The sequence below is a fragment of the Oncorhynchus kisutch genome, linkage group LG9 (assembly GCF_002021735.2).
Source record: "Oncorhynchus kisutch isolate 150728-3 linkage group LG9, Okis_V2, whole genome shotgun sequence".
Classification (NCBI taxonomy): Eukaryota; Metazoa; Chordata; class Actinopteri; order Salmoniformes; family Salmonidae; genus Oncorhynchus; species Oncorhynchus kisutch.
Genome location: NC_034182.2, coordinates 15059986 through 15075099, shown reverse-complemented (window position 1 = coordinate 15075099; position 15114 = coordinate 15059986). Strand labels below are relative to the sequence as shown.

At 44.0% G+C, this 15114-nt stretch overlaps 1 protein-coding gene and 1 non-coding gene across 5 annotated transcripts; both read right to left on the bottom strand.

Moving 5' to 3' along the window:
* Positions 1-1908: 1908 nt before the first annotated feature.
* LOC109896812 (phosphate carrier protein, mitochondrial-like) lies at positions 1909-9684 on the bottom strand. Of its 4 annotated transcripts, none has more exons than XM_020491189.2 (8): positions 9553-9684; positions 8988-9145; positions 7845-7969; positions 6219-6398; positions 5788-5969; positions 4968-5140; positions 4199-4309; positions 1909-2362 (listed from the first exon to the last, which is right to left on the bottom strand). In XM_020491189.2, the coding sequence occupies exons 2-8, from the start codon at positions 9127-9129 to the stop codon at positions 2202-2204; spliced, it is 1074 nt and encodes a 357-aa protein (XP_020346778.1). In that variant the 5' UTR covers positions 9130-9145; positions 9553-9684; the 3' UTR covers positions 1909-2201. The 4 variants fall into 4 exon arrangements, with proteins under 4 accessions (XP_020346778.1, XP_020346776.1, XP_031687866.1 ...); XM_020491187.2 differs by lacking the exon at positions 7845-7969 and adding an exon at positions 6881-7011 and having other exon boundaries at positions 9553-9680; XM_031832006.1 differs by lacking the exon at positions 9553-9684 and adding an exon at positions 9229-9536.
* Positions 5308-5540, bottom strand: LOC116375341 (small nucleolar RNA SNORA53). The gene has a single exon (XR_004211092.1). It is a non-coding gene; the product is annotated as a small nucleolar RNA SNORA53 (small nucleolar RNA).
* Positions 9685-15114: the final 5430 nt, after the last annotated feature.

Below are 15114 nucleotides of genomic sequence, written 5' to 3'. Positions count from 1 at the left end.
ACTACTGACTGAATTAATCATACCATGATATCAACATCTGTAGAGCAATTTCAGAATCTTACACATTTTGGGAATGTATTCCATGCTCACCAACATCCCCCCCCCCCCCCCCCCCCTTTTTTTTTTTTTATAATCACGTTTTCTGCAGTAGCAGCAGGGTACGTCTGAGTCATTACTATTTGAAAGCACTCAATGGTCACCAAGGGGTCACAAAGAAATGGGAATCCATTTCCCATGACCCCCCTCAACCTCAACATTCCGCAGACCCGAGCTCCAGGTTTCACGAACACATCTAATTTCCTGGAAACATCGCTTCCATTCTGTCTTCCGCTTTCAGGGAACGGAAATGTGAAAAACCCATTATTAAAAGCAGCCAAATGGATTATAATGACATGGTTACTGAACACAATGCGGTCCGATTAACATTGGAAGACTGTTGATGTGACGCATGCTTGATACACTAGTCCATTAGATACCCGCGAGCCTCGGGTAGTTCTGCTCGCCTCCTAGCCCTGCATCCACATCACATACTATCAATGCTCACGCTTCCATTTCACAAAGCAGAATGACGCAGGCAATTTTGATGTTCTGACAGGATGCATTTTTAATAAATGGGGTCATCCTCTATCCAGGGACAGTCATCAGATATGAGCATCACTAAAGACATTTTTTTTTGTATATCACAAAGTAATACAAATGCAATCAATATTCAGGTCATCTGTTCTGACACAGGCTGTACATGGTATATAGCTCCCTCTAGTGTTTAAGAGAACAGAAACAAATCCTGCACCCGTTTCTATTTCCATGGGTAGAGAGCTCCACAGAGGGTGTCATATCCACAAAACCTAGCAGTAAAACAGGGAAATTGTTCCAATTGTTTTTCCACCAATCATTTTTCCCCAAAGGGAATTTTAGAAACACTCAATAAGGGCTGCGTTTCATGTTGGCTTACCCTGGAGTGATGTTTTCATAAGCATGTAAATCTCCTGGACAATGTGACTTTTAGCAATCTGTTCAGCTTTCTTTACTCTGATCCCCAAATCCTAATCAGCATCAAAGTAGACATCATGCAAGACTACAAATTCCTGCAAGTAATCTCTAGATGACACCTGTGCCAACAGTTGTGTCAATTTAGAACTTGCACAAGACAGTACTCAGAATTGTTAATTTAAAAAAATGAAGACAATAAATGTCTACACCTAGCTAACATAGCACATCCAGAGATACTTACCTTTTCCTTGATTCGGCAGTTTCGTCCAGATCATCGTGGCATTTGTAGTACTTTATGATAGCCACATTAGCATCTCATTTTTGGGGGTTAAATACAGGCAAATATACTGATAAGTCCCCTTGTCCTAAAGAGATTTACAAGGTTACATTTTTTATAATATATTTTTTGAAAAGAACTCCTGAAAGTTGTATAGGAATGCACAAGTTGCAATTTTTCCATTGGTTAGTTTAGCATCATTTCCTCTTGTAAGTGTTATTCATTGCATACCTCAGAAAGCTATTTATAACTTGTCAGAAATGTCCAGATCAACTAGACCATGTCAGCTGTTTGTTTGTTTTTGCCCATAGATAGTTGTAATTTTTTAGTTACTCAAATCACATGGACATGGCAAAATGTATATAATTACATGAACATTCTTTAAAACTGCAACATTTTCTTTACACCCTATGACAAAATGTGTAGAATTTAAGGAAGCTTTAAACCAGCAAAATTCTCACGAGCAACAAGAGTGGCGTGTACAGTTTGTCACGAACAGTGCTTGTGACCATAGAAATCGACAGGGTGATCCCCAATGCTGGAAGGGAGGCAGCTTAAAATGTATAGCATACCAATATACCACTTAAACCCAATACCAAAATAATTTTCAGTGGAAAACTTCAAGAAATTAAAACTGGACATGTTTTAGAGGGAAACATTTTAATTTTTATATCATTTCCACATTACTAATGACATGATTCGATAAAACCAGACCATGTTTCTACAGTACGTATATTCTCCTGTACCTCAGTGCAGAGGGGGGACAAACATGGATCCTTCCCTTCCGGTCTCTCTTTCTCTTAAATATACATGGGAGGAACAGCCCTGGAGAAGAGGAGCTGCTTTAGGAACATAAATATAGAAAACAGAGCTGTGTGCTGCAGCCAGGGGGGTGAGGTGAGTCAAGAGGGGGTCCTGGAGATTTTTTTTTTTTTTACTCAGTGAGCCCCAGCTTCTTCTTGAGGGACTCTGGCATCTCGGGGGGAGGGGGACGGGGTAGGCGGAAGTAGACCTTCACGGAGTCGTAGATGAACCACTGCAGAGCGGTCAGAGTACCGATCATGATGATACGGGCAACCAGGCCCTTCCAAACACCTTAAAGGGGGAGAGAATGGAAGGAGGGAGGTGTTTGCTAGAAGTGTATAAATACATTTCATCTGCTTTTTAGTTTCTTTGAGTGGGCCAAACACTCAATGTTAGGCAGTCATACATGCAAGATTTAAAAAGGCCATATTCAGTAGGACTGTACATGGAATGTTACAGGACTCTATCCAAAGGGACAAAAACAAGTGTTAGCCACCCCCAGCCTGGCTGGGGGACAGGTAGACTGCTCTCACACACCAATGACTCAAGCACCTCCAATTGTACAGCCAGAAAGCTGCTGAGGGCCTCCAGGCTGGAGCTGCAGCACTCAAGAGACCACAGATTCCTGTCAAGTCAAGGGCTGGTTAAGGTTTTACTGCTAACCTACAAATCATTACATGGGCTTGCTCCTACCCATCTCTCTGATTTAGTCCTGCCGTACATACCTACACGTACGCTACGGTCACAAGACGCAGGCCTCCTAATCCCTAGAATTTCTAAACAAACAGCTGGACGCAGGGTTCTCTCCTATAGAGCTCCATTTTTATGGAATGGTCTGCTTACCCATGTGAGAGACGCACTCGGTCTCAACCTTCAAGTCTTTACTGAAGACTCATCTCTTCAGTGGGTCATATGATTGAGTGTAGTCTGGCCCAGGAGTATGAAGGTGAACGGAAAGGCTCTGGAGCAACGAACCGCCCTTGCTTTCTCTGCCTGGCCGGTTCCCCTCTTTCCACTGGGATTCTCTGTTTCTAACCCTATTACAGGGGCTGAGTCACTGGCTTACTGGTGCTCTTTCATGCCGTCCCTAGGAGGGGTGCATCACTTGAGTGAGTTGAGACACTGATGTGATCTTCCTGTCTGGGTTGGCGCCCCCCCTTGGGTTGTGCCGTGGCGGAGATCTTTGTGGGCTATACTCAAGCCTTGTCTCAGGATGGTAAGTTGGTGGTTGAAGATATCCCTCTAGTGGTGTGGGGGCTGTGCTTTGGCAAAGTGGGTGGGGTTATATCCTTCCTGTTTGGCCCTGTCCGGGGGTATCATCAGATGGGGCCACAGTGTCTCCTGACCCCTCCTGTCTCAGCCTCCAGTATTTATGCTGCAGTAGTTTATTATATCTGGAGTACTTCTCCTGTCTTATCCAGTGTCCTGTGTGACTAAGTATGCTTTCTCTAATTCTCTCTCTTTCTTTCTCTCAGAGGACCTGAGCCCTAGGACCATGCCTCAGGACTACCCGGCATGATGACTCCTTGCTGTCCCCAGTCCACCTGGCCGTGTTGCTGCTCCAGTTAACTGTTCTGCCTGCGGCTATGGAATCCTGACCTGTTCACCGGACGTGCTACCTGTCCCAGACCTATTATTTGACCAAATGTTCATAAATGACCAGCATGAACATCTTGGCCATGTTCTGTTATAATCTCCACCCGGCACAGCCAGAAGAGAACTGGCCACCCCTCATAGCCTGGTTCCTCTAGGATTCTTCCTAGGTTTTGGCCTTTCTAGGGAGTTTTTCCTAGCCAACGTGCTTCAACACCTGCATTGCTTGCCGTTTGGGGTTTTAGGCTGGGTTTCTGTACACCACTTTCAGATAACAGCTGATGTACGAAGGGCTATATAAATACATTTGATTTGAACAGCACCAGCACACAGGAGCACCCTCCAGATATGGATCTAAGGAGCGTGTTGTTAGAATTGGGCCATTCAATATTTATTTAGACCCACCTATTCTCGCACAGTAACCTGAGAGGGTTTGATTGGATAAAGTACCCCGAGGTACCAAATCACATTGGTGACAACTTTGAGGAAGGATGCATTTCCTAAAGGAGACAAGCCCTACGGTTGTCCACTCACCTTTAGGTCCCAGCTTCTTGAGCACTTGGACGGCGGTGCTGCCACTCTCCTTGTTCAGTACAGACACCACTGAGTCCGCTGGGTGGGACACGATGGCACAGAACACACCAGCTGCAGGGGACAGACAAATCATCAGCACACACTGCTATATAGGACCACTATATACCATCAAACAGAAGCCAGGGTCGTCTTTGTCAGTCACCAAATGGAAGAAAACTGATTGTAACAGGGAGGGACAACTACCTGTACATGTCCAATAAGTAACACTTGTTTTCATTTTCCGTTGCACAACATTTTGCTATGGTGTGCACTAATGAATACGACCCAGGTCTCTCTGGGTAAGTAGTTGCCATTGGTCACAGATCTAGGATCATATTACGCTTTTCCAAATCCTAACCAAATTGTATTTGTCACGTGCGCCGAATACAACAGGTGTTGACCTTAGTGAAATGCTTACCTACAAACCTTAACCAACAATGTAGTTTAAAAAAGAAATAAAAAGTAACAAATACTTAAAGAGCAGCAGTAAAATAACAATAGCGAGGCTATAAACAGGGGATACCGGTAGAGTCAGTGTGGGGACATTGTTATTGTACTGCTGCTCTAAGTATTTGTTACATTTTATTTCTTATTCTTCTTTTTTTAAACTACATTAGTGCACACCATAGCAAAACATTAATGTACCTTAGTTATTATGAGGACAACACAAACATGACTCAAGGTGAGCTCCTAGACCCACCATCCTATTTCCTGTGGTACTACTACTCACCGATGTAGCCGGCAGTGAAGGTGACGATCAGCTGTTCGGACTTGGTGCAGTCAGCACGTGGTTTGGGCACCACGTGTTTGTAGAGCAGCTCCACGGTCCTCTCAAAGCAGGCAAACTTCATCATGGTGTAGGGGATCTGCCGCATCCACAGGGGAACCACACCCTTGTAGAACCTGAGAGTTCCGTACATACAGATCAGAGTTCTCGTCAATATGGTGGTCACTAACAAGGCACCGACTTTCAGTCAATTTTCCCCACACAATAGTGTAAAAGGAGATGAGAACAAACTATGTTAGACTATCAAGGCGCAAACCTGGAAAATACCATTAGGGCCTATGGGATTGTCCATCCCCCAGCATAGCTCCACTGGTAGGCTCCCGTCAGTGGAACTGAGGGTTGCCAGTGCAGCAGGGGTGCTGGGAGGCAGGTAGACTGCTCTCACACGCCAATGACTCAAGCACCTCCAACTGTACAGCCAAAAAGCTGCTGAGGGCCTCCAGGCTGGAGCTGCAGCACTCAGACAACAGCATCAGCACAGGAGTGCCCTCCAGAGGTGGATCTAAGGAGCGTGTTTGGTGGTAACCTCTCAAATCAGCTATTGGGAGCAAGAATTACTTTTGCAGGTTTATGTTCCATACCAGCCATGAAACACACAATCTAATAAAGGCCACAAGTTGAAGCAGGTTTGTTCACCTAGTGCAGGAACAAAAGCATACACCTCATAGCTGTCCCTGAGAAGGATGGAAAACCTTTACAGGTTACACAGCCTCCAAAACAAATACAAAAACCTATTAACATCACAAACACAATATCTACTCACGCCCATACTCCCTCCTCTGCAAACATCTTGGGAGCACACTGTCGGAGGTTGTTGGCGTAGCCGGGGCAGGTCTGGATACGCACTTTGCAAGCCTCCATGGGGGCCAGGGCAATGTCAGCAAAGAACTCTGCACTGGCAGACGCAGCCAGGTACAGGGATGTCCTCCACAGGTAGGTGTTCTCCTGTTAGATGAGAGGGGGTGAAGTCAGTTGTGGTCCTGTGTGGGCTAGCAAAACCAACGCCATGTTTAAAAGTCCCACAGGGAAGACATATAAATACTAAAAATGTAAGTGCTCACTGTACTGTAATTGCATAAAAGTGTCTGGTAATTAGCATGCAATTAATTATTTTTGGTGGGCCTTTAAATACTGTAAACACTGGAATCAAACAGTGTTAGTTTCTCCCCAAATTGGTTCCTACCCCTGACTGACCTCTCCAAGCATGTCACTGTAGAAGATCTTGAACATCTCATAGAAGCCAAACTTGCAGAGACCCTGCATGGAGTAGCCAATGAAGGTAGGGGCCCAGCCCTTTGCCAGGCCTCGGGCTCCATCCTCCTTCAATGTGAGGGAGAAGCCTTTGCCAATGCTCTTGTACTTGTCAGGATCCACCTAAGGAAGAAAAAAAAGTGATTAGCAGAGAGGCAAAGGAACAATGGGACTAGAGCCCTATGAGCTGAAATCTAGGTAATTGTACCGGTATCTAAGGTTTCTGGGCCATGTTCATAAAAAAAAATATATAATAATACTCGCTAGGTTTCAGGTTGTGAACTAGGGGTTTATCCAGATGAACATTACTACTTATAGCTAGTGATTTATTTATCTGATGTCTGCTAATCTACAGAAATCTTCCGCCCAATCCCAAATCAAGTTTCACACAATTTTTTCCCTCATTTATTCAAGTGCATAGGAATTAAGGGTACATTGGTACTGCAAAGTCTAGATGAATTTTAAGGCCACAATTGTTGAACAATCCCTCTAGGACAATAAAGTTTAAACTAAAGTCTTAGGGGTAGATTTGGGATTGGGCACCTTTCCTTACAGGAGCTATGGAGGCCTTCACACAGCAGACAGCTACAGGGGGTACCACAAACCTGGATGCGGCACTTGACAAGGTCGAGGGGTACAACAGCTGTGTGTGTGAGGCCGCAGCTCAGGATACCCCCAAACCCACACAGGGCATAGTATTTTGTTGAGCCAAACTCACAGCTCACATCTGCAGAGTCTGCAGCAAAAAACACAATACGTGCCCAACACGCAATCACGACACATGCAACACAGGACAATAATCACCAACAAACATGCCACCATTACATTAGAACACACCAGGGAATGAGCCAGATCAAATTTCAAACACTTGTGAATCAGGATTTAGGTCAATTCCTTTTAAATTCAGGAAGTAAACTGACATTCCAATTTATCTCAATACTTGTCTATGATAACATTTTTGAATTTGAATCAGTTTACAGTGTACACCCTGAATTTGAACATTTACTAAAAAATTAAAATAGAGTGTTGAAGCATCAGCTGCATAGTTAGTTAAAATAATACATATAGCTTACATAAATATGAATATTTTGTACTTTAGTCAATTTAAAGCTGGGAATAATTCCATTGAGGTGTAAATTACTAGGGCCTTTGAACCTACTTATAAAGCTATAGGCCACATTCTAGCAATGCATAGCTGCACTTTGATCATGTTATAAACAGCAGGGTGAACATCCTGAACAAATTTTCCCATCGTCACTCCTGACCTCAGTGACCTACAAGTCCTTTAGCTTTGGATTGGGAATGTAGCAGGCAGGGAGGTTCATTAAACAATAACACTGGTGATTATGAATCACACACTTACCATGCGATGTAGGTTATTCAAAAACAAAAAGCAGGTGATCAAGTGGGATAAAACGTGAGGAACAACAATGACAAAGATTCCACCACGACTGAACAAAACCGGGCTGCTTGATACATCCATTCTCCCATGCAAATTGCATTTCAGACAACAAAAACAACACAGCGTGTTGAGTTTTAAGTGGCTCCAGGCCACAGGGATAGACAGACCTGCATTCTGCATTTGACCAGATCGAGGGGCACTAGGGCTGCGTGTGTGGTGCCACAGCTGATGATGCCACCAAACCCACAGAGGAGTAAATACTTCCGTGAGCCGAACTCACAGCTGTCTCCCTCTGAAGAAAGAGTCAGGCAATACTTTCAAAATGGGGACTTAGTGTTGATGTTGTTCATTAGAAAAGTGGTAATAAGTAAGAGCAAACTGCATCTTCACTAGGCTAAAGGCCAAATTCAAGTGGAACTTAATTGTGTGTCCTGTCCTATGTAGTCTGCATAGGCCTATATCACAGGTGCAAAGAGCCATGCACACATAGAATATTTACTCCCTGCGAGGGAAGACTGTTGTGCAACAGGCGCTGTAACAGCAGAGCAGACTAGCTATATAACTAATCAACCAACCAGCACACAGTATTTAGGCTATAATAAAAGGACACTGGTCAGCAAGCTCTAAAACGAACCAAAATCCTGACCAAAATATGGTGGTTCAATAATAGCTAATGTCACCTTTAGAACTTGGCAGGCTCTAAGCCGTAAAAACAAAAACATTTTATTGAACATTTTAAGGCAACAATGAACAGCAATAATATTGCAATGGTCAGAATATAACAGGGGTTGTTGAAGGCCATGCTTTACGTTACAAAAAGGATAGAATTTCAAGTGATCCTAAATCTTGACACAACTTGACAAAACGAATTGAGAACCAATGCCCCCGTTTAGGGGTCAGACGCATATCATTAGCTGGTTGGTGTGCTAGAAAGCAATACAGACATAGGCCTAACTTCTACTTTGCACGTTTGAGACAGTGGCCTCTCACCTTAGTTTTGAACAGCGATTTGGGGGGGGGGGGGGTCATGAATTCAGTTCAAATACCTGTGGCATATTTCAAAGTTTACATCTGCCCTTCCGTGTCCTCCATAGACAAGGCCTGTCTTTGACATTACACATTTAATAACAGTGGCTAGATAGCTGTGAACGTTTTACGAGCACACAAGTCGTATAAATTAAAAGACATGTTGAATAAAATCGGTATCTCGTCTCATCATTGATTCAGTTGACTGCGTAATTGCTCGCTAGCTAGCTAACGTTACTTGCTAACCGTAACGTTACTTGTTAGCATGCAGAACCTTGGTTTACCAGCAATTGCTGCGGCAGCGAGGTTGCGGCTCTGTCCATTTGCGGGGAGGCTCTGTTTGGGCTCCTCGATTTCTTGGAGGGAGAATAGCGGGGCGTTGAAGGGATTAGCCCGGGACAACTGCGTTAGTGTGTTCGGATACATGGTGTCCAAAACCGGTCTGTAGAATAAAAGCGAATGTTAGCAGGTTAGATCACTACCTTGCTATAGAAACACGACCAACAGTAAAACAGCTCTGCTTACACTGACAACAGCCTAGGAAGGGGGTGTAATTATAATTTGACATCCAGACAACATTGAATGGAAAGGCAAACAGTATTAGATCATGTTATTGTTGGTGTGAGCTAGTCATTCCTACAGTTAGCTGAAGTACGTTAGCTTGCTCACTACTAGCCGATTAGCTATCTTTCCCAAGGTGGAATGGTTGCGCAAGACAAGCTAGCAACATAAAACATTCTAAATGTCCTAAACAAAGCATTACAGTACAGACATGCCTTCAGAATCGATTCTACTCTAACTTTGTGATATCGGATTGTTATGTTAGATATTTCGTAGTACTGCACTCACGCTTTCCGTGTCTTAAAATGGACCCTCCACTATACTTCAACCGGCGGTCACAGGGGCCGAACGACCTCGCGATAAATCATTTTGTCCTTCACGGGAAAAAGTGGGATAGTCCTTCTGCGTCTCGTCCTATCAGGGACGATATACGCAATGACAGTTCGATCAATCAAAATGCGGAGTCCAATCACGAAATAGGACTTTCCTAGGCCTTCAGTGCTATCATAGAAATACAATGCTAGAATTCTCCTTAAATTGAGTTTTAGAAGTGGCAGTGCCACCAACCACATGGAAGACTAAACACATTTGCTGTGCTTGTTGCTTTCTTGTGTTCAGAAACGGTTAAAATGATTTTTGCTGGTTTTTACATTTAATATTCCTGCCAATTTAGTTGATACATGATGGAGTGCTGTGTGTGCCAGGTAAAGACAGGGAGTGAGGTGATGTAAACATTTGTTTACCAGGCCAATAAAGTCCTTTGAATTGATTTGAGAGGGAGCGAGAGGGAGAGGGGGCAGAGAGAGAGAGCGATACAGAGAGAGAGAGAGCGATACAGAGAGAGAGAGAGCGATACAGAAAGAGAGTCTGAGTAAGTAGATTACGATGCCTTGGAAGTCTATTCTTGTCCATTGTATTAATCTAGGCCTGTAGTGCAGGGCAGGCTTCATCCCTGCAGGTCATCAGTGTCACGGCAGTCTTGACTTTTGCAGGATTCACGTGCTAGTCAGAACTAGGAAACTCTGACATTTCCAACTTGCTATGGTTGTAGTTATACACATGCCACGTTCAACCAGTTAAGTCAGAAATGTCAGAATGTCCTAATTCCCGAGTAGCATGTGAAGCTCTTTTCAAGTGAACCTCTGAATGATTGGACCAGTTTAATAAATATCAAATCGGAGAGCAGAAACCACAGAAAATGCCTTCATGCCTCTACTACAATCTATATTTTACAATCCTTTGGCAATGGTCAGTCAGTCAGTCAGGCAGCTCAATCCTGCTTCTGGCTGACTGTGTGTAGGTTTCTGGGTGAAGTTAAAATTAGCATCAGGGTCCTATATGAGTGCAATAGGTGAAACTATTCCTGATTTCTACTCTGGGCTAAGTAGAGGGCATTCAGTGGAGCCTGTATTTTTTCATTGACACCCTTACAAAAAAAAGACTGCTGTCAGAGTGCAGTATAACTGCAGTACACTGAAGTATAACTACAGTTGAGTGCATTATAACTGCAATATGTTGCAAATACTGCATCCAAAAGAACAGTGTTTTTTACCGCAGTAATTTTGCAGTGTAACTGCAGTTATTCTGCAATTACTCCGTCCAAAATACCAGTCGACTGCAGTTTCAAAACATCAATATTTTTTTGTAAGGGCAGGCTCAGCTCCCCCTCTGCAGCTAGAAGGTACTGCTGTAAGAAAAATACTGTAGCTATTTTGGAAAGGCTGGTCCAAGGAGTGCCTCAGGGCTCCGTCCTCGAACCTCTGACTTTTATTATCTACATGCTTCCTCTGAGCCAGATCATCCGCTGCTATTGTCTCAACATCCACTGCTATGCGGATAACCCCCAGATTTACATCCACACCAAACCCACCTTTCATCTCTCTCCCCGTCTCTGATCAAATATCACAGATATGAGAACTGGATGATATCCAATCTACTCAAACTCAACAGTAATAAAACAGTGGCTCCCAAAGCTCTCCTCAAGAAAGTAGGAGACCTCATAATGTCCATCGAGGGCTCTTCCATCTGCGGTTAGAAACTTGGGTCCCACACTCTCCTTTGAGCCCCACATAAAATACATCACCAAATCTGCCTTCTTCCACCAGCACTTGTTACATCATGTCTTGACTAGAGGTCTTCTCGTGTCCAAAACGTTGGACCCAAATGGACCTGATCCTTTTTTTAAAGGGGGGCCCGGACCTGACCGGACCCGAGAAAAATCAAACCGAACCCGAATGGACCCGACGACAAACAGACCTTTATAAATAAATAAATCTTATTGGTGTAAAATACATATCTTACAGCCTATGCAGAGCTGTGGTGACATACAGTATATTCAGAAAGTTTTCAGACCCTTTGACTTTAAACACACAAAAAAACGTTATAGCCTTATTCTAAAATGGATCAAATAGATTCCCCTCCTCATCAATCTACACACAATACCCCATAATGACAAAGCAAAAACAGGTTAAGAAATGTATGCAAATGTGAAAAAAAACAAAAATATCACATTTACATAAGTATTCCGACCATTTACTCAATACTTTGTTGAAGCACCTTTGGTAGCGATTACAGCCTTGAGTCTTCTTGGGTACGACGCTACAAGCTTGGCACACCTGTATTTGGGGAGATTCTCCCATTCTTCTCTGCAGATCCTCTCAAGCTCTGTCAGGTTGGATGGAGAGCGTCACTGCACAGCTATTTTCAAGTCTCTCCAGAGATGTTCAGTCGGGTTCAAGTCCGGGCTGTCGCTGGGCCATTCAAGGACATTCAGAGACTTGTCCCGAAGCCACTCTTACATTGTCTTGGCTGTGTACTTAGGGTCGTTGTCCTGTTGGAAGGGGAACCTTTGCCCCAGTCTGAGGTCATGGGCGCCCCGGAGCAGGTTTTCAGCAAGGATCTCTCTGTACTTGGCTCCGTTCATCCGTCCCTTGATCCTGACTAGTCTCCCAGTCCCTGCCGCCGATTAAAAACATTCCCACAGCATGATGCTGCCACCACCATGCTTCACCTTACGGATGGTGCCACGTTTCCTCCAGACGCTTGGCATTCAGGCCAAAGAGATCAATCTTGGTTTCATCAGACCAGAGAATCTTGTTTCTCGTGGTCTGAGAGTCCTTTAGGTGCCTTTTGGCAAACTCCAAGCGGTCTATCATGTGCCTTTTACTGAGGAGTGGCATCCGTCTGGCCACTCTACCCTAAAGGCCAGATTGGAGGAGTGCTGCAGAGATGGTTGTCCTTCTGGAAGGTTCTCCCATATCCACTCTGGAGCTCTTTCAGAGTGACCATCGGGTTCTTGGTCATCTCCCTGACCAAGGCCCTTCGCCCATGATTGCTCAGTTTGGCCGGGTGGCCAGCTTTGGAAGAGTCTTGGTGGTTTCAAACTGCTTCCATTTAAGAATGATGGCGGTCACTGTGTTCTTGGGAACCTTCAATGCTGCAGAAATTATTTTGTACCCCTCCCCAGACCTGTGTCCCGACACAATCCTGTCTCAGAGCTCTACGGACAATTCCTTCGACCTCGCGGCTTGGTTTTTGCTCCGACATCCACTGTCAACTGTGGGACCTTATATAGACAGGTGTGTGCCTTTCCAAATCATGTCCAATAAATTGAATTTACCACAGGTGGACTCCAATCAAGTTGTAGAAACATCTCAAGGATGATCAATGGAAACAGGATGCCACTGAGCTCAATTTTAAGTCTCATATTAAAGGGTCTAAATACATTTGTAAATAAGGTATTTCTGTTTTTGCTTTGTCATTATGGGGTAGATTGATGAGGAGAAACATTAATTTAATACATTTTAGAATAAGGCTGTAACGTAACAAAATGTGGAAAAAGTCAAGTGGTCTGAATACTTTCGAATGCAATGTAGACCCCAGACCTGATGAGAATCAAACCTGGACCCAAGGAAAAAGTGAGAATTTCAGGTTTGGGTGGACCCGTGAAGACCACTAGTCTGGACTACTGCGGCTCTAGTACGTCCAGAACTCCGCTGCTCCTCTCACACACCAGACCCTCAGAACACATTACCCCCACATTGCATCACTGGCATTACCTACAAGATTAAGATCTCACCTACAAGGCCCTACATAGCCTGGCCCCTCATACCTCTCCGACCTCCTCCATACACACGCCTTCCCGTTGTCTCGGCTCCCCTGACTCAGGACTACTCACCATCCCTAAAACAATAATGGGGGACCGGGCATTCAGTACCGCTGCACCCAAATTCTGGAACTCTCTTCCCTCAAGCCACCCACAACTCTGACTCCATCACCACCTTCAAAAGCAGACAAAAATTCCACCTGTTCAGTCTGGCTTTCCCCTCAGTATTGCAAAAAAGGTAAGTAAATAAACAAAAACAACAGCAAAAAGACAGTGATAAAAACAGTAGCGAGGCTATATACAGACAACGGTTAGTCAGGCTGATTGAGGTTGTATGTACATGTAGATATGGTTAGTGACTATGCATATATGATCAACAGAGAGTAACAGCAGCGTAAAAGAGGGGTTGGAGGGGCACACAATAAAAATAGTCCGGGTGGCCATTTGATTACCTGTTCAGGAGTCGTATGGCTTGGGGGTAAAAACTGGTTAGAAGCCTTTTTGTCCTAGACTTGGCACTCTGGAACCGCTTGCCATGCGGTAGTAGAGAGAACAGTCTATGACTGGGGTGGCTGGGGTCTTTGACAATTTTTAGGGCCTTCCTCTTCCTGTAGAGGTCCTGGTCTACAGACCTTCCTGTAGAGGTCCTGAATGGCAGGCAGCTTAGCCCCAGTGATTTACTAGGCCATACGCACTACCCTCTGTAGTGCCTTGCGGTCGGAGGCCAAGCAATTGCCGTACCAGGCAGTGATGCAACCAGGATGCTCTCGATGTTGCAGCTGTAGAACCTTTTGAGGATCTCAGGACCCATGACAAATCCTTTTAGTTTCCTGAGGGGGAATAGGCTTTGTCATGCCCTCTTCACAACTGGCTTGGTGTGTTTGGACCATTCTAGTTTGTTGGTGATGTGGACACCAAGGAACTTGAAGCTCTCAACCTGCTCCACTAGAGCCCCGTCGATGAGAATGGGGGCGTGCTCGGACCTCCTTTTCCTGTAGTCCAATCATCTCCTTAGTCTTGGTTATGTTGAGGGATAGGTTGTTATTCTGGCACCACCAGAGTTTAGCCCTAGTTTAAATTAAGTAGTTTATATTTATATTATAATTTCAAATTAGCAATCTCACTTAAGCCCTCATATCCACCGCCCCGTTTGACCTAGAGACTTGAAACTTTGTATGTAGGTGTTTTCTTCATACTGAACAAATTTACCTCAAAGACCCATAAGGTCCATCAGGATATATTTTCCTCCATCTTGGATTTTTTTGAAAACTTTTGAACCATATAACACAAAATTCCATTCCAAATAACACCAAATTCAGGATGTAGGCCCACTTAAGAGACTGGTTAAGAGATGGCTATTGATAAAATCAGGAAATCAGACTTGTGTCAATTTAAATCCACTCCACAATGGCCTATCAACTTGAAACTTTTTAGGGTCATCAGACATTACCATGATGAACCATGTTACATTTGGCATTGATATCTTATAAAAAAGGAATCTAATAATTAACTGTGACTATGTGACACTTTAAATAACCAAACAAAATCTTCTCATGGACTAAAAGGCAGATTCACTCCAAATGTGGTCTTTCGACTCATCACAATAGTCCCTAAACGGTTTGAGAAAATAACATTGATGCATTTAAAGATGGCCACACTATACCAGCAGTTATGCTAACATGCAAAACATTCTTGCTCCTATGTGTCTTATGAACCATGGGACCAAATGGCACCAAATTTGGAAC